The 20502-nt window shown below is 37.5% G+C and overlaps 1 protein-coding gene across 1 annotated transcript in view; it reads left to right on the top strand.

The window, feature by feature from the left end:
* Window positions 1-20502, top strand: part of SLC9C1 (solute carrier family 9 member C1) — an 88966-nt gene that overhangs the window by 19115 nt on the left and 49349 nt on the right. Inside the window, 4 exon segments of the mRNA XM_040621720.1 lie at window positions 2416-2577; window positions 7095-7194; window positions 11340-11483; window positions 12639-12813. Coding sequence (XP_040477654.1) covers window positions 2416-2577; window positions 7095-7194; window positions 11340-11483; window positions 12639-12813 — 581 coding nt within the window.

Below are 20502 nucleotides of genomic sequence, written 5' to 3'. Positions count from 1 at the left end.
TTATTTATTTATTTATTTATTTATTTATTTATTTATTGTGTTCCCTTTTGCACTGATTTTGGAAAAGTAATGATTATAGACTTCTTGAGAAAATTGCTGACATACGCTCTTCCACTCACTGGATGTCTTGTGCTCTAAGGCCTGAGACAGCATTATCCCATTTCACCTTCTTATCCTCTTGAAAAAAGCATTTAGGAGGTGCTTCCAGACCACATTCTAGTGTATCAAAGTGGTCTGTATGATGCCAAGTAATAAGTTATATTGAAGTAAGATCCTTCTACTACTCCCCTCTCCCTAGCAATTAAGCATATCTCAAATTACTTTTCTAACCACTCAAGAAGAGAAAGTTTTAGCTAGATGTAGTTGCTTTCCCTGTCCCTGGAGATTACTTCATTGTTGGGCAGCCAGGGATCCTCTTTACTTCTATTCTGACCCATCTATGCCTTCCATATTTAAATCAATGCCTCAAACTAAGAATTAAAGACTGTTCTTTCCCAAGAACACCCATTCTGGGAGATCATCACTCCTCTCATGTCTTCCTCAAGGGAGCTGCTCCAGATGGTGGACAGGTACCCTACTTGAACATAAATAAGGAGAACTCACCTCTAGCCTTGCTCTATATCCAAGTAGTTTACCCAGGCCATGGCAACTTGAAACATCTGTGGTGAACCTAGAACCCCAATTTAGCACAGGAAGGTACATCCTCTTTAAGTGCCTCATATATTCCATCTGTGGTATGTGAGGAAGTCAAACCACCACACGCATTCAACCTCTTCCAAAATCCATATTATGTCACTCAGAGAGTTTTCACCATAAAACTTCCTGCAGATAGGGCCTTCCTGAAGATGATGAAGGTGAACAAAAAAGAGATATCTATATTCAGAGGCCTCTTAAAAACTCAAGGACCACTCTCTCAGAAAACTGAAAAATACAAAGAGGTATAGTCATGTGTGCTGGTTGGACAGATTCATGCCCAGCCTTCAACCTGGTCCAGGATTCTACTAGGACTCCATTTAAGATAGTAAAGATTGACCACAGAATTTCAGGGAACCTTATCAGAGTTGATATCTACAATCTAATCAAGAGAACTTTCTTGATATTCACTAGTAAGCAAAAAAAAAAAAAAAAAAAAGGAGGGGGATGGGTGCTGTAATGGAAATTCATTCATTCGTTCATTATTCATTAATACAACAATTATTTATTGATATGTACTATGTGATAGTTCCTATTCTAGGCCTCATGCTTCAGCCATGGCCATAATAGTCCTTGCTTTCACAGAGCTTGCTTCATAATTTTGATAAAATTAATGGAACAGAATTTTGTGTTTAAGTTTCAGAGGAGTAAAAACCAAAATAATCATTCTATTTAAATAATAATAGAAACAACTACAATAATAAGAACTCTGCTGAAGGATGAAGAGAAAAGTAAACTTATTTCCTCAGCCGTGAGGGATTTCTCTGAATTTTTAATAGATTTGAAAGAAAAATTTTCTTTAAGGAAAAAAGATGCTTAATAAGCTTTCTGATACTTCAGTTATATCAATTGACGTAATAGTGAATCAATAATTTTCATAATAATTATTGTTTTTAAAACTCATGTAATTATTTAAGTAATGTTGCTCCATCTTTGAAGTTAGCATATATTTCATAAAGGGGAAAACTAAGAGGAGTTACTGCACTCACAGGTCTGCCTTTTCCAACTTGCATGTTGGGAGTTTAGAAATATTGTAAGAAATAATGGATTTGCTTTTTCTTGGCCTAATTATTCCATTCAGTAAACGTTTTACTGATTAGAAACTAATTTTTCTTTCTTAAAAAAGAAAGCAACTTTCAAGTGGGTCTTCTAACTCCAGTTCCCTACCTCCTTCTGAAATCAGAGTCTATCTCTGTTCTGTTTCAGTTACAGGAGGCACTGGACTCCCTAAATTACCATCATGCCTTAACTTATGGCTAGAGCAGGTATGACCTAGAGAAACCAGTTGGTTTGGCAAGCCAGAACAATACAGGAGATTCACTCTGCTGGGACCCAGAGGAATTCCTCTTTCTGTATTTCCTGTATATACCTTGATAGATATAAAATATAAGTTCCAAGAGTTTGGGAACTTTCTACTTCTTATTCATTACTGCATCTCCAAAATTTATTACATTGTATGGCACTGAAGACATGTGTATTTCTTAATGGGCACTGAAAGAAGCTCTTAAACTAAATTGACTGAATTTTGCAAACTTGTATATGGTTTTCAGCATTTGAATAGAAACGGTTTCAATTTAGGAATAAGAAAATACCATACATACCAATGGCAATGAGCTATTTTTAAAAATAAGGACAAAAAGAAAAATTGACCCAGAGTATCACTTAAAATTAAGATCAAGTAAGTTCTATTAACTATTTCCTATTTACTCCCCTTTCTTGCAGCCTTTGACATCCTGCTTGAAATTTGGTCTTATTTCCTAGCAAGTTTCTTGTTTGGAATTCTAAGTTCAAAACTGATTCAGTTGTGGATGTCCACTGTTTTTGGAGATGATGTCAATCACATAAGCCTCAGCTTTTCAATTCTGTACCTCATCTTTTTTATTTGTAAGTCTGGGGCCTATGCCTAAAACTAAATGACAGAAAAATGCAAAACAGAGATTTAGGAAAATGCATACCAGGCAAAGTTTGTAAAAACAAAAACAAAAAACCATTAACTTATCTAGGAGGAATATTTTTGTTAAAATAACCTATCAAAAGAGATAAAAATATTAGTATCTATACAACAGAAATCAATGTCTCAAGATATGTAAAGCAAATACCATTAAAAAAGCCAAAAGAATTTGACAAAATCATGATTACAATGAGATAATTTAGCATGCCTTTCCCAGATAATTTCATAACCAGTTGGACAAAAACCAATGATGGCTATAAAAAGATATAAATAAAAACTTAAATGCTTGGTTTACAGGATACAAAGTTTTATCTTCTCAAACAGAATGCATATCCTTTACACATATGTGTAGACCACTTACAGAAATGAACTAGACTTGAAGAGCATTTTAATAAAATCTGAAACACTGTTCATTCACAATGCATTCGCAATTTACTAATTATAAAAGGAAGGTCTTTAAAAATAATCATTCTAATAGCCTGAAATTAAATATACTTTCCTTGATAAATTTTAGATCAAAAAGGAAATCAAAATGGAAGTTACAGATCAAGACTAATATTAGAAAATCTATCAGTGTTAATCCATTTGCCACCACTTCTCCTCACAGAAGTATGACAGATATTAAGAATTCACCATATTATCGTTCTCTGATGCAGCCCCAGAAAGTCATTCAACCCAGCTCTTCAAGAAAGCCCTGTAATGGACTTGGAATTAGCATATGCAGTAAATACCTAGTTACCTAGTTACCAACTCACACTATGCCCTTCCTTTACATTTAGGAGCAAGCCAATGTTGCCTATTCTCTTATCTATGATTTCTTTAGAAGCTTTAGCTAAAGCTAGAAGAAAGAAAGAAAGAAAGAAAGAAAGAAAGAAAGAAAGAAAGAAAGAAAGAAAGAAAGAAAGAAAGAAAGAAAAGAAGAAGAGAGAGAGGGAGAGGGAGAGAGGGAGGAAGAAAGGAAAAAAGGAAGGAAGGAAAGAAGGAAAAGAAAGAAAGACATTTAGGGGCGCCTGGGTGGCTCAGTCCTTAAGTGTCTGCCTTTGGCTCAGGGCATGATCCTGGTGTTCTGGGATTGAACCCCACGTCAGGCTCCTCCGCTGGGAGCCTGCTTCTTCTTCTCCCACTCCCCCTGCTTGTGTTCCCTTTCTTGCTGGCTGTCTCTCAGTCAAATGAATAAATAAAATCTTTAAAAAAAAAAGAAACAAAGACATTTATCCATAATTTTGAAAGAGAAAATGATTACATTAGTGACAACATTTTAGGTTACATAGAAAACCCAAAAGCATTAACTAATAAACAAAGCCCGAAAGTCTTTTTGATAGCTTGATATAAGATAAATATACGAAAAAAAAAATATATATATATATAGTGTTCTTATAAGCCAGCAGGAGCTAGTTAGAAAATACAATGAAAATTTGAATCTCTTTACATTGGCAAAATATTACAAAATATAAAGGAATAAACTGAACAAGAAGTTTGAGCCTAAACATGGAAAACTATAAAAGTTTACTAAGAAATTTAAATTTGAATAAATCAAGACAGAGAAAATGCTTTTATGAATGCTAGCGTAACAAGATTCATTATTTTCGTGTTTGAGGAAGGAAAGGCAGAATATAGGATCTTGAGGCTTCCTAACTAATTATCAGATTAAAGTCAGTTATAATCAAGTGAGTTTACAGAATCAAGTTAATGAATTAATAGACAGCAAGAGAATGGTCAGTACAGATACATGCATTGCATACTACTTTAATTATGGATACCTAAATTTCTCCAAAAAATATATTCTAGCAAATATAATTTCGCCTAACATTATTTAGTAAGTGAACATAGCCTCAAGATTAAGGGTTATACCCCCTAAAATAATTTTAAACTTTTAGAGTTAAAATGTCTCTATAAACATGTTAGAAAGAAAACTTCTAAAACAGAATTTCATGAAAATGAGGTACAGAGTAATTATAAATCTAATGTAAAAGGACTTTCACTCTGACCTGACTTAATGTTTATATTATTAGTATCTTCAAGATATTCACCATAAATATTTTCCAAGTTTCACTATTACCTAATAAATGACTATGACTAGTTCAGGACTTGATCTCCTCAAAGTGCCTATGTCCACACTTCCCTCTTATTTTATAATTCAAAACTAACTAATCAAAGTGTTAGTTTCTGGCTTAGGTACCATTTCTAGCCAGGATTAAAATAAAGAATATAAAACTTGTAATTTTCCATCTCTGGAAGGGAAGACTCAGTAGTATGATAAGGATACTAACTTTATAAAATTAAAATGTATCACAATCTGAATCAAATAATGATAGAAATTGGGGGGGGGGGTTGAAATTTTACCAAACAATTTAAAATATCATCTGGAAATACTGATTGTGAAAACAGACAAGATAACTTTAAGAAAAGTGAAGAACTTTCTCTACTAGGTAGGTATTAAATATTTAACAAGCCACCAGTAATTAAAATACAACTGTTTTAACAAAGTAATGTAAAGTAAGCCAAAAAAATGGAGGGGCAAAGAGCTTATCCAAATATGCCTGACAATTGATAAATTCGGCAATATGATAAAAGTGACATATCTATAATATTCTTTACTATTAAAACAAAAATTTTTATTTTTATTAACTGGAACAACGTCTGCTAAACAATAAGTAAAAAAAAGAAGCTTATTACAGAACTCTATTACAGTATAATCTCATTATAGCTTTTTGTTAAATGTGTGACTTTGTGTGTATGCATGTTGTATATATGCCATCATGAGTGTTCATTGGGTACTCCACTCCTCTCAAAGATCTTGGTCCAATTATCTTAAATTCCCAAGTCTATAGCCTATGAGCACCCAAAGATCTCCTCATGATTCCTGAAAATTTCTGGAGTTTAGTTCCTCATGGTCTCTGCTACTTCATTTTAAATATACAGAAGTTTTTGGTTCTTTGCAAATTTTACTGAAGATGGGCACAAGGAAGCTCACAAGGGAAGTTACATTATGTAATTCATGGCTTTATGAGATCTGATAGCTCTCTTTAATTCTTCACTTTTCCATGTTTCCTGCTTAATTCTTACCCCTTATGTCCAGTCTAGAAATTGAGCAAGTATCCTTTAATTCTTAAAGCTGCCCTTTGGGTCTCATTCTCAATTCTCAACTGACTTATCAAATTATTTCTTCTAAACAAATACAGACCTCTCCATTATAGAAATTCTAATACAAATTTTTTTAAAATTACACTTACCTTCTTTGACTTACAATAGGGTTATATCTCCATACACCATTGTAAGTTGAACATATCATAAGTCAAAATGCATTTAGTACACCTCACCTACCAAACATCGTAGCTTAGCCCAGTCTACCTTAAACATGCTCAGAATACTTACATTGGCCTACAGCTGGGCAAATCACCTCACAGGAAGCCTATTTTATGACAAAGGGTTTGATATTCATGTAATTTACTGAGTGTTGTACTGAAAGTGAAAAACAGAATGGTTGTGTGGTGCAGAATGGTTGTGAGTGTATCGGTTGTTCACCCTCATGATGGCGTGGCTGACTGGGAGCTGCAGCTCGCTGCCACTGCCCAGCATCGAGAGAGAGGATCTTACCACAAATTGCTAGCCTGAGAAAAGATCAATACTCAAAATTCGAAGTACTGTTTCTACAGGATGCACACTGCTTTTGTACCATTGTAAAGCTGAAAAATTGCAAGTCGAAACTTTGTTAAGTTGGGGATGGTCTGTACTTGAAGTCTTGGTAGTTGAATTATGGGTCCTCTTTTTATTAAAAAAAATATATATATATATATATTCTCTGTACTGTACCATATTATTTGAATTTTTTACAGTGGCAATACACTACTTTCATAAGAAAGGGGGAATATAACTCTAATACCACTACTTTTAAGAATATTCTAATTCTTTATGCTTTTCAGTCCTGCACAGTACATATACCAAAACAATATTAAGCTGGGGAAGTATATCCATATGAGGTTTCTACTGGATCAACTCCCTTAGTCCTGCCACAAAGTCAAACCATTTCTATCTCCCATTGTCTCCTGAGAAGAAAGCATATGAAGTGGACTATTCCATAAAGAACTCATTGGCTCACTTCCATGTCGTTCCTCCAGAGCCCCTCTGAAAAAATTAGACCTGTAGAGGGTGCTCAAGCCACCCTGGGGCACATGAGGAGTTTTGTAAGCTTCATATTGTTGGCAATGATATGAAGCCGAAGCAGTGCAAGGATGTTCAGTATACACTCGACAACACAATTGGGTGTGAATCTGAGGAGGAGGAAGGATGAGGTGGTAGTAATGATCTGCGATATAATCTGGTTGAAACCAAGTAGAGTCTCTGTAAAGTTACTGTACTATCAAGATATCTTATATTTTTATCTCGAGCAAAATTTGTGCTGCTGTTGATGTTAAATTAATACTTTATAATTAATTCTTTTAAAAAATAGGTGAGCTAGTTGGGATGTCTGGAATATTTACCCTGGCCATTATGGGACTTTTTTTAAATTCCACAAGTTTTAAACCAGGAGTTGAAGCGCTTCTTCTCGAGTGAGTAGCTAGCATATTTTCACTTTGTTTCATGCATTAGAGGCTATAGTATTCTAATAGCAACCATAGCTACATCTACATTGGTCGAAGTAAGATACTGACTCCAAAACTCGACTAAAAACCTTTACTAAAAACTCTATTCACTTGTGTCTTCTAATCCTCTAATTTTAAGCAAAATTTATAAGCTTACCTTGAGTTCATGTTGGCTCTATTTTCCCACTAATTCTTTCAAATCTCTGACCATCTACTCAGTAATTTCCAGTATAATTTACTAGTCAGGGCCAGGAGTAAGGTAAGGCATGTGAGGCACTCATCTCAGGCACAAAATTTAAGAATTTGCCAAAAAACAGTAATCAAGATAAATAATATTCTAGTGCAATATTTTTTTTAAAAAATTGAAATTAATGCAAAAAATCCATGGTGAAAATAGAAAAATTTTAAATAAAGATGGGATCGGTATTACTGATTAGTTCCTTTTGCCTCAGGCTGCAGTATGGCTCAGGATGGCTCTGCTACTAGAATAGAAAACCAGTGTTTTAAGGACAATGAAGAGATGGCAGGCAAAACAAATTAAAAGATTAAGCTAGAGCATTTGAAAAGGATTGGCAGTGTTATAAAAGAAAACACGGCCAAGTGTACAAGTGTATAAACTGTGCCCTGCTTAAGGGCATCCAGCTTAGGGGTGAGTGGAATTTGTGCCAGCGTAGAAGAAGGGTGCTGCTTTCAGTGATGCTCCAACACATAGGCTGAGAACTTGACCTAAATCACACGATGGCAACACATATTAACAGAGGCCCTGAACATAATCAATGATTGTGGAGTTTTAGAGAACATTATAGAAGGTAGAATAAATTCAGAAGTCAGAAGTGTGAAAGTATAGAATCTTATAGAATTTTGGAGCACTTATTAAAATTGCATGTCAATTACAATGGAAGTCAATTGTACCAGCAGCTGGGCAGAATTACTTGCCACAGTTAATTGTTGGGGGAAGAATTAAAAATGTTATGTGTTTCAACTCTGTCTTCGGGAAGTGATTCTGAAGACTGTTTCTGCTCTGACACCTGGATCTCCCCTGAAGACATTACTTCCCTTGCATTCCTTAAAAGTTGTGTTTTTCTCACCCACATCCCTGGTACTACTGAGCTTAGAGTTGAGGTAGATGATCTCTCTGTACCTCAAAGTCATTTCTAGATCATTCTTTATCATTCTTCCCTAGAAAAACCCAGTTTTGAAGCTCATCACATGACATTATACCATCTGCCACCCTCTTGGTGGTAGTTATATCTAGAGCCCTGAATCACACTCCCCATTTCATGAAGATTTTGGCCCCCCTCTCACTGTGACTGTCTGCAACACCATTACTCCATCACCATTCTTAGTGATGCCAGTCAGTATCCACACAGTTGACCCTCTACTCCACCTTTCAGTTCGTGGACCTCCTCTCCTCCTATGAGCATGTTTACCACCTTGCTTAAGTCACCCACTAAATGACCACTTCATAATCTCAATTTCAACAATCTTACTGTGTAAAATATGACATGTGTCAACTTCTACTCTCCAAAATAGTAGAAATCTAGGATAACAATAGTAAATCCTCCTATAGCCTACAGCAATCAGCAACAGGTCCTTGCCACTTTCTAAGAGAAGAGGTGCATCATCGACCATGTTTCCAACTTATAGTCTCTAGGACCTCAATTCAAACAGTTCTGTAATCACATAGACTACACTGTGTCAATCCTATGATCTTTTACTGATCCTCACCGGCCTCACTTCCTCCTTAGCCAGATCATTTCTTTTGTTTAAAACCATCTACTAACTTCTCATCTCTTCTGGCTACAGGTGAAAGCTGTTTTAATGGCAAAACAGAGCCCTATGTCCCCCTCATGTCCACCACTCTAACCCTCACTGACCCTTCCCTAGCCATACAGGTCACTCTGCTATTCCTCAGACTTGCCAAACGTGCTCCCTATTTGTGCTACTTCTGTCCTTGTGTTTCTGCTCCTGAAATTCCCCTCCATGCTGGTAGACTGGATGCCTTACTTCTTTCATGCTTCTATTTATACATCACCTTTCTAGAAAGAAATTCCCAGAAAGAAACTACTTCCCAGCCAGCCTGCATAATCTTTTATTCCTGGCAAATTGACATCCCGACAACATTCAGTCCATAAGGTCATGTCATTTCTCTAGGCTACTGGCTGTGCAACATTGGGGAATAAAAATAATACAGTTGTCTGGATCTGTCGAATCAAAATCACGTGTGCATAGGACTTCTGATTTTTTAAATTTTTTAAAAAAATTCTCCCCTGATGACCCTGAGATAAAGACAGGGTTGTGACGCTTTGCTACATAGAAGATTTAGATTTATTAGGATACTCATGATCACCAAATAAAAGAGAAGGACTTAAAAAAAAAGTCCAAAGCTCTTTTGCAGTGTGCCTGACTTATTGCAAACACACACGTGCACACACCTATGCACAAGGATGCACACATCCATTAGCTGGGTTGGAGCTTGGTTGTTCAGCTCACACCCACTTTGAATTTGATGAACTGATTCCTTAAAGAATCTGGTTTCCCCCACATCAGGTTTCTCCCATTAATTTCTACAACATATGGAATGGTCTTGACAGCTCCTCAATATTTGTTGCTTAATTCATTTGATTACATCTTATGCTCATTTAATGAGACTTATATCTGGTTTTCAGCAGCATTTTTCCACAATGTTAGGGAAAATTTTCAGTTATGTAATTGTTAAATGAAAAGTATGATAGTAGTTCACATTCACCATTCACTTGATTGAATTATCCTACTCAATGTTCACAAGGGATTTCATTAATTGTGTGGGTAGGTGGGTATAATGCTTTGAGGGATTTTGGGGGGGAGGGTATCTATGCATATGGTGCAATGATTGGATTTGCTTTTGATAGTGAAGTCAAAAGGAGGATTAAAAAACACAAAAATTACACAATTGTCATAAAATATATCTTTGTGTATTTCCCTCCAAGTTAATGTTGGATGCAGAATTTAAATCCAGAAGCTAACAGTATTAAAAGCATGGCCATGCATATGCAAGAAAGGGATGATAATTCACAACCTACAGTAATTAACCTAAGTTTGGTCACAGAAACAGTATTTTGAAGGATTTGACTTAATATTTCCTAGGCTAGATGTTTTACATTTAATTTTTCTCTGATAAGGCCTAGGTATTTGCGCATCTTTAAATACTGTTCAGAACTGAAAATTCATATTACTATAACAGAGAAAGAGTTGTTTTTAGTATTGGATCTGGTTTTTGGCAAATCCATTTTTCTGGCGAAGGGACAATCATTCCTTTTCAGGGTTTCAGGGACAGTCTGACAGCATATGGTTAAACTAAGCCATCTTCATCTCCTAAAGTGGTGTTCATGTGCCCTTTTAATCTTTTCAATTTATTTTTTTACTAACATAATATTGTGACATTCAACACAGGAAATATATAGAATGATAAAAAGAAGTTAATTTTAAATAGCCCCCTATGGTCCCAACACCAAAACATGACCAATATTGGTATAATTGAGTGTCCTTTTCCAAATTTCTTTGCCTGTAGCAGATGAGAACATGCACTTTGGAGTGATGTAGAGTTTTCCTGGGCTCTTGGGCACTTGAATGTACATATGCTCACAAATTCTAAATGGAGAATCTACAAAGGGCATTCATTTGAATAAAGGATTAATTCGCATCTTCTAAGTGCTAGCTAGATTTTAGGATAAGCCTTAATTCTATCACTATGTAAAGCGGGCTAGCAGTTCAGTATTCCTTTTAAAGGTAAATAATTTTACCTCTTCCTAATGTTACAAGGTGTTCACAACCAGGATTTTCAAGCTACATGAACCATGATGCCTGAATGAACCCAAACATGTTTTTAGAGTCAATCCCCAAAGAAAGACACTAATTTAAATGTAGTTGCTTTAGAATTATTTGTTTACTCACCTTACTGCTCCTTTCTCCCCAGTTAAATTATAAGCCCTGAGTGTGGGTAAATGCCTTATTCATCTTTATTTTCTTGATTAGGCTTACCACAGCGCCTCACATGAATAAGACTTGTGATAAATGTATTAGTTGAGTTAACTGTAATTAACTACATTCATTTTTTTTTTCTGAAAATGCAGATTCTGGAATTGTCTATCATTTGTTGCTCTTCTTATGGTGTTTACCTTCATTGGACTTCTAATTCCTGCACATACGTATTTATATATATCATTTTCTGACATATATTATTCATTAAATATCTATTTCACACTTATTGTTTTAAGGTAAGAATGTCATTTGAATTTTTCTATTTGTAGGACATTGCGTAAGCCCAAAGATATTTTTTAAATAGAAATGTTTCATTCCTTAGAATGAAAATGAAGAATTGCCTCTTAAACTTGCCAAGGAATCATTAGCAAATTACTGTTTTAGTGGGGTTTTTTTTTTAACTTCTAACTGCATGTCAAAGCAATCCAAGCACTCTATAAAATTTTTGAATATTAGAAGGAAAAAAATCTTTCATAATTTTACTACCCAGAGGCAACTGCTATTAACATTTGGTATATTTCATCCAGTGTTACTTTTTTCTATGAAGTTTCATAAAGTTCAACACCAATCGTAAATAAAACTTTTATGTTGCTTTTGTTTGCCTAATATTGTATAACAATTTCCTTCTGATTAAATTATAGTTACAAATAGCTTTTTAAAAATCATTAGGATGCCCTTTTTGTAAATGTCCTTTTTGCTTAAATAATTTTTGTAGTCCTCTTTCCAATGGTAAGAGGCAGGAAAGAGTCTGCCCATGTAAGTGAAAAGGACTTGACACAGAGGAGGAAAAATCACCATGGCTATGCTCTAGATTCTATCCCTCGAGTTGTAGCATTCTACTTCCATCTAGGAAAACTAATTAGGAGTCGACATCAGTTGCCTAGTGCCAATTAAACGGAAATTAGTCCCAAATTATCAGATACGATTAGTGTAAAATGCAGGAGATGTGTGATTAAAAGAAAAACTAGAAATGAATCGGTCAATATTGGATAGATTCAGCAAGATTAAAATCTACAAAGAAAAAGAAAGGGAAGACATCCCCCCCCCTCAGTTCTTATTCATTAGATTTGTTTTTATTTCTTTTTGGGATCCAGAATAGAATATATCTACAAAACATCTCTAACTTTTTCTTTTATTCCTCAAGAAATGTGGAATTACCCTACTACAAGCTTCATAGAAAGAAACAAAAAGAATAATGCTATCCTCTTGTCATCTCTCTCTATGAAATGCCCTTCTGCCTTTTTTTGGTGCCATGCTAACGGTGTGTGAAAGATGGCTCATTTGTCTGAGAATCGGCAAGTCCACAGGGAATAGATTGGAATAGAGTAGAATGAAATAGGAAAAAGTGTCTATGGCAAGAATAACTTTTTAAAATCTCTTTTGTCTTTTAGACTTCTGGTCTTTCTAATAATGAGCCCTCTTTTGTCTCGACTTGGTCATGGGTTCAGCTGGCGCTGGGCATTCATAATGGTCTGGAGTGAAATGAAAGGAACGCCTAATATAAACATGGCTCTTCTGCTTGCCTACTCTGACCTTTCTCTTGGCTCTGAGAGGGAAAAATCTCAAGTAAAGATAAATGAAGTTTTTAATTTGAACATTTTATGAATACTGTTGCTGTGTACTAAAATACTTTTTTGTAGTGAGGTAGCTGAACCCCACTTAGACTTCAGGAGTGATTTAGCTATGATGGCAAGATTGGGGAGATGAAAAAAACTGGCAACTTTCCTCTTCCTGGGGAACATTCTGACTTAGGAATTCCTAAACCCTTTCCTTAACATTACAATCATGGTTTTCACTACAAGAGCAATAAAACCATGTAAAATAAGAGAGGTAAGACAGGTAAGACACCTGTTCCTACTCTTAGCTTTCTAACACCTGATTGAATCATTTAGGTTTATCTTTTCTGGCCTCTTTTTTTTTTTTTTTTAAGATTTTATTCATTTATTTGAGAGAGAGAGCATGAATAAGAGAGCCCAAGCAGGGGGAGCACAAGCAGAGGGGTGCGGGGGCGGGGGGACAGAGGCAGAAGGAGAAGCAATCTCCCCGCTGAGCAGGGACCCTGATGTAGGGCTGGATCCCAGGACCCCAGGGTCATGACCTGAGCTGAAGACAGACGCTTAACTGACTGAGCCACCCAGGCACCCCTTTTCATTACACTCTTAAAATACGTTTATTATGAAGGTTAAAGGAGTTAAAACTTATAAATAATTTAAAATAGTACCTGATTAGGGTGCCTGGGTGGCTTGGTCAGTTAAGGCTCCAAATCTCGGTTTTGGCTCAGGTCATGGTCATGAGATGGAGCCCCAATAGATTGACTCTATTGCTCTCTGTAACTTTGTGAGGCCACATTTAGTAATGCTAGGAACCAAAACATTTTAGGGGTCAAATGAAGTTACCTCTTCACTGATACTAGCCCCAAATTCTGCCTAACAGAACATAAAGGGCATGACTCTCCCTCTACCTCATTTCCAGGTAAGAACATTACAAGGAGCTCTGTAAGAAATTTCCTATGCAGATATCACAATGCATCTAACACTTCCATTGTGGGGTGTTTTTTTTTACACATAAATTCCAAGTGCAAAAGGAAGAGCAGCAAGGGAATTATTGCATGTCTAATTAGATAATAGCCCAAACATTAAAAAATTAAACATTCAAACACTACTTTTAAAACTAGAATTATCTAATATTACATGATCTCCCCCTTCTTTTTAACTATCTCCACATGCCTGGATAATCAAGGTCAATTCAGCACCACACATCCTGACCAGTATAATGGTAGACATTGCACATGGACCTGGATTCTGAAATTTGTAGTTGGCTGCTGTTTGCTGTGTGGCCATCAGCAAGTTAATTAAAACCCACCCCATCACACATGTCACCCCATTCCAAAAGGGACCTAATAATACCAATAGTGTGCTAGCAAATGTTTAACAAGTAACTTTCTTAGGGGTCAGAGGGAGCCCTAATTGGTAGTATTTGCCAATTTCCATTGTGTAATCACTGTCACTAACAAAGCAACAATGAACTCCATAATAAATTTAATGGTCAGCTCTCATGACTGGTAAAAATCAGCTCTAGCACACCACTATCTCAAAGGGTTATTTGAGAAATAGAAAATGTACATAAAATGCTTAGCACATTGTTTAGCATATTGTAAATGTACAATAAATATAAGCTATGATGATGATGATAATGATGCCATGTACACCTGATTTGAGATAAAACCCTAGTAAATAAAATCATGTAGTGAGATGCTCTCACTAGTAGTAACTAGTAGTACACAAGTTGAGAAGTCACATTTCTTCCTTAGTTTAATTTGGCTGAACCCCCCAGCTAACTTTTTTTTTAATGTTTTTTTTTATTATATTATGTTAATCACCATACAGTACATCCCTGGTTTCTGATGTAAAGTTCGATGATTCATTAGTTGCGTATAACACCCAGTGCACCATGCAATACGTGCCCTCCTTACTACCCATCACCAGCCTATCCTATTCCTCCATCCCCCTCCCCTCTGAAGCCCTCAGTTTGTTTCTCAGAGTCCATAGTCTCTCATGCTTCATTCCCCCTTCTGATTACCCCCCCTTTCTTTATCCCTTTCTTCCCCTACCGATCATCCTAGTTCTTATGTTCCATAGATGAGAGAAATCATATGATAGTTGTCTTTCTCTGCTTGACTTATTTCACTTAGCATTATCTCCTCCAGTGCCGTCCATGTTGCAGCAAATGTTGAGAACTCGTTCTTTCTGATAGCTGAGTAATATTCCATTGTCTATATGGACCACAACTTCTTAATCCAGTCATCTGTTGAAGGGTATCTCGGTTCCTTCCACGATTTAGCTATTATGGACAATGCTGCTATGAACATTGGGGTGCATATGGCCCTTCTCTTCACTACGTCTGTATCTTTGAGGTAAATACCCAGTAGTGCAATGGCTGGGTCATAGGGTAGCTCAATTTTTAACTTTTTATGGGACCTTCACACTGTTTTCCAGAGTGGCTGTACCAACTTGCATTCCCACCAACATGTAGGAGGGATCCCCCTTTCTCCACATCCTCTCCAGCAATTGTTGTTTCTTGCCTTGTCAATTTTTGCCATTCTAACTGGCATAAGGTGGTATCTTAGTGTGGTTTTGATTTGAATTTCCCAGATGGCTAATGATTTTGAACATTTTTTCATGTGTCTGTTAGCCATTTGTATGTCATCATTGGAAAAGTGTCTGTTCATATCTTCTGCCCATTTTTTGATTTGTTTATTTGTTTCTCGTGTATTGAGTTTGAGAAGTTCTTTGTAGATCTTGGATACCAGTCTTTTATCTGTAGCATCATTTGCAAATATATTCTCCCATTCCGTGGGCTGCCTCTTAGTTTTTTTGACTGTTTCCTTGGCTGTGCAGAAGCTTTTTATCTTGATGTAGTCCCACAAGTTCATTTTATCTTTTATTTCTCTTGCCTTTGGAGATTTGTCATGAAAAAGGTTGCTTTGGCCGATGTTGTAGAGGTTGCTGCCTATGTTCTCCTTTAGGATTTTGATGGATTCTTGTCTCACATCGAGGTCTTTCATCCATTTGGAGTTTATCTTTGTGTATGGTGTGAGAGAGTGGTCAAGTTTCATTCTTTTGCATGTAGCTGTCCAATTTTCCCAGCACCATTTATTGAAGAGACTGTCTCTTTTCCACTGGATGTTTTTTCCTGCTTTATCAAATATTAGTTGCCCAAAGAGCCGAGGGTCCATTTCTGGGTTCTCTATTCTGTTCCATTGGTCTATGTGTCTGTTTTTGTGCCAGTACCATGCTGTCTTTGTGATCACAGCTTTGTAGTACAGCTCGAAATCTGGCATTGTGATGCCCCCAGCTTTGTTTTTCCTTTTCAAACAGTTCCTTGGCGATTTGGGGCCTTTTCTGTTTCCATACAAATTTAAGGACTATTTTTTCCAGCTCCTTGAAAAATGTCATCGGTATTTTGATTGGGATAGCATTAAAAGTGTAGATTGCTATGGGTAGCATGGACATTTTAGCTATGTTAATTCTTCCGATCCATGAGCATGGAATATTTTTCCATCTTTTTGTGTCTTCTTCAATGTCTTTCAAGGGTGATTTATAGTTTCTAGAATATGGTCCTTTACGTCTCTGGTTAAGTTAATTCCAAGGTAACGTATGGTTTTTGGTGCTATTGTAAATGGAATGGATTCCCTAATTTCTCTTTCTTCAGTCTCATTATTCGTGTATAGAAATGCAACTGATTTCTGAGCATTGATTTTGTATCCCGCCACATTACTGAATTGCTCTATAACTTCTAATAGTTTGGGAGTGGATTCTTTTGGGTTTTCCATATAGAGTATCATGTCATCTGTGAAGAGAGACATTTTGACTTCTTCTTTGCCAATTTGGATACCTTTTATCCCTTTTTGTTGTCTGATTGCTGTTGCAAGAACTTCTAGTACTATGTTGAATAATAGTGGTGAGAGTGGGCATCCTTGTCGTGTTCCTGATCTTAAGGGAAAGGCTTCCACCTTTTCCCCATTGAGAATGATATTTGCTGTAGGCTTTTCATAGATGGTTTTTATGAGATTGAGGAATGTACCCCCTATCCTTACACTCTGAAGGGTTTTAATCAGGAAAGGATGCTGTATTTTGTCAAATGCTTTTTCTGCATCAATTGAGAGGATCATATGGTTCCTGAGTCTTTTCTTGTTGATATGATGTATCACGCTGATTGATTTGCGAATTTGAACCACACTTGCATCCCAGGGATGAATCCCACTTGGTCATGATGGGTAATCCTTTTAATGTTCTGTTGGATTCTATTAGCCAGGGTCTTGTTGAGGATTTTGGCATCCATGTTCATTAGGGAAATCGGTCTGTAATTCTCCTTTTTGATGGGGTCTTTGCCTGGTTTGGGGATCAAGGTAATATTGGCCTCATAGAATGAGTTTGGTAGCTTTCCTTCTGTTTCTATTTTTTGCAATAGCTTTAGGAGAATAGGTATTATTTCTTCTTTGAATGTTTGGTAGAATTCCCCAGGAAAACCGTCTGGGCCTGGAGTTTTGTTTTTTGAAAGGTTGTTTATCACTGACTCAATCTCTTCATAGTTAATTGGCCTGTTTAAAAAATCAATTTCTTCCTGTTTCAGTCTTGGTAGTTTATAGGTCTCCAGGAAGGCCTCCATCTCTTCCAGATTGCTTAATTTATTGGCATAAAGCTGTTGATAAAAGTTTCTAATAATCCTTCCAATTTCGTTGGTGTTGGTTGTGACCTCTCCTTTTTCATTCATAATTTTATTAATTTGGGTCCTTTCTCTATTCATTTGGATAAGTCTTGCCAGTGGTCTGTCAATTTTATTGATTCTCTCAAAGAACCAGCTTTTAGTTCTGTTGATCTGCTCTACTGTACTCCTGGTTTCTAATTCATTGATTTCTGCTCTAATCTTGGTCAACTGCTTCCGTGCGTGGATTAGGTCTGTCCCGCTGTTGCTGTTCCAGCTTCTTGGAGATAGAGAATCATTTTGATTACTTGGTGGCTGATATGGTTTCATAAGATCGCTGCCTTTGCAGTAACCTACAGGTTTTGGACCGTAGTGTTTTCATTCGTTGGTCTCCATAAATTGTTTAAATTGATTTTTGATTTCCTGGTTTATCGAATCATTCCTGAGCAGGATGGTTCTTAGTCTCCCAAGTGTTTGAGTTTCTTCCCAAATTTTTCCTTGTGGTTGAGTTCCAATTTCAGGGTGTTGTGGTCTAGAATATGCAGGAATAATCACAGTCTTTGGTATCAGTTGAGACCTGGTTTGTGTCCCAGAACGTGGTCTATTCTTGAGAATGTTCCATGGGCATTGAATAGAATGAGTATTCTTGGTTCTGGGGTGTAGTGTTCTTATATATCTATGAGGTCCAACTCATTGAGTATGGCATCCAAAGCCCTTTGTTTTGTCAATTTTGCATGGGTGTTCTGTCTATTTCTGATAGTGGAGTGTTGAGGTCCCCTACTATTAACGATTTTTATCTAAGTGCTCTTTATTCTGGTTAAGAGTTGGCTTGGTGTATCTTGCTGCTCCTCTGTTGGGGGCAATATATATTTTATAATTGTCATATCCACTTGTTGATACATCCTTTAAGAATAATATAGTGCCTCTTTCTGTGTCTCTAACTATAGTCTTTAGTTTAAAAATCCAATCTGTCTGATATGAGAATTGCTACCCAGCTTTCTTTGAGGTCCATTGGCATGAAAAATGGTATTCCATCCCTCTACTTTCAGTCTGAATGTATCTTTAGGTTCAAAATGAGTCTCTTGTAGACAGAAAATGGATGGGTCATGTCTTTTTATCCAAACTGCAACCCTGTGTCATTTATGGGAGCATTTAGGCCATTTACATTGAGACTGAATATTGAGAGATATGATTTTAATGATGTCATGTTGCCAGTACAGTCTTTGTTTCTATCGATGCGTCTTTCTGTTCTGTATCACTCTTGGGGCCTTTTTACCTTTTTATAGAACCCCTTAATATCTCCTCAGGTGGTTTCGGGTTACGAAATTGGTCAATGACTGGCAATTCTGGAAGGTCTTTATTTCTCCATCAATTCTGAATGAGTTCCTTGCTGGATAAAGGACTTGGCTGCATGTTTTTCTCTGAAAGAGCTTTTTAAAAATGCCCCCACCCCCAACCCTTTCTCTCATTCCAGTCTGTAGACAGGTCTGACGAATTCTGATACCTTTGCCTTGGTACGTGAGAAATTTCTTTGCCCTGGCCGCTTTCAATACTGTATCCTTGGATCTAATATTTGCGAATTGCACTATGACATGACGTGGCATAGGTCTGTCATGGTTGAGCTTGGGAGGGCTCCTCTCTGCCTCTTGGACATGAATGTTTGTTTCCCTCGCTAGACTAGGGAAGTTTTCAGCTACAATTTGTTCAAATATCTCTTCTAGACCTCTGTTTTCCTCCACCCCCTTGGGGATGCCGATGATTCTGACATTGGAACATTTCGAGTCAGTAATCTCCCATAACCTACATTCATGAGCGTGGATTTTTTTAAGTCCAGATTCTATTTTATTTTTCTCTTCTACTAACCTATCCTCCAATTCGCTGATACGTTCTTCTGCCTCATTCACCCTGGCTGTCAGAGCCTCTAGTTTTGCCTGCATTTGGCTCATAGAATTTTTAATTTCTGCCAAATTCACTCTCATTTCCGCCCTTAGAGATTCTATATTCTCATTAACATTTTCATTAATACTTTTTTCAAGTCTACACATCATCTTGACCATTGTTACTCTGAATTCCATTTCTGATAATTTGGTTATATCCATATCCATTAGTTCTGTGGCAGAGGCCACAGACTCATTGTCTTTTCTTTTTTTGGGGGGGGCGGTCTCCTTCTCGTCATTCTGATGAGGAGAGGTTGCGGGGTTGTTCAGAGCCCAAATTATTGACCGGGACCCAGCCCATGCGCCCTTGTTTTATAGGGATCTTATGGGCTTCTTGATTTTTCAGCCTGCCTTCTGGGGGAGGGGCCTGCCGCGCCAATACTCAGGCAACCCTGTTTGGGTAGAGTCTCCGTGTCCCCTGCGAGGGGGACGGGGGTGGGCACACTGTGAGGCGGTCTTTCCAGGCTTTTGTTCTCTGGCGGCTTTCCCTGGCGGTTTACTGTGTCTCTTCTGAGAGTCAGAGTAGCAGTGGCCGAATCTCAGCCTGTGTCTCAGAACAGAGGGATCGCGGACCATTCTCCACTGATGTTCTGTCCACTTGAACTCTGTTTCTGTTGGTGCTGCTCAACCCTGCAGCATCCCGGGATGTGCGTCCCACACCCTGCGTCCCAGCCCTCACTTCCAGGGCCGTCGCGTCTCTGTCCTTAGTGTTTCTAACACCGCCAGCCGCCCCGCGTGCTCCCAGAGCTCCCAGTCTCAGTCTGGTTCCAGTGAGCGCTCCGGAGCTCCGTGAGAAGTCTGGTGGCACGCATTCCCTGGCTCACGGTCTCAGTCTGCTCTCTTACGGGTGCCGGTCCGCGAGTCCACCCGCTCCCCTGTGCAGGTGCCTACCGCTTCCCGGCACCCAAATGCGGCGGCTCCCTCCCCCTTCCGTTTTATCTTCTGATATCTGTGCTCAGTTTCATGGCTCCCCGCTTCGTACCTCAATACTCAGCGCTGGAGATGTTCATTTGTAGAGATCCAAATGTATCTTCTTGCGTCTCATGCTGATTCCATGGATGTTCAGGCTGGTCTGGTACCTATTCAACTCAACTCGGGACCGGCTGAAAAAGGG

The sequence above is a fragment of the Ursus maritimus genome, unplaced genomic scaffold (genome assembly GCF_017311325.1).
Source record: "Ursus maritimus isolate PB19 unplaced genomic scaffold, ASM1731132v1 scaffold_4, whole genome shotgun sequence".
In the NCBI taxonomy this organism is placed as follows: domain Eukaryota; kingdom Metazoa; phylum Chordata; class Mammalia; order Carnivora; family Ursidae; genus Ursus; species Ursus maritimus.
Note: the sequence above shows the minus strand (reverse complement) of the source record. Positions and strands in the feature narration are given on the sequence as shown.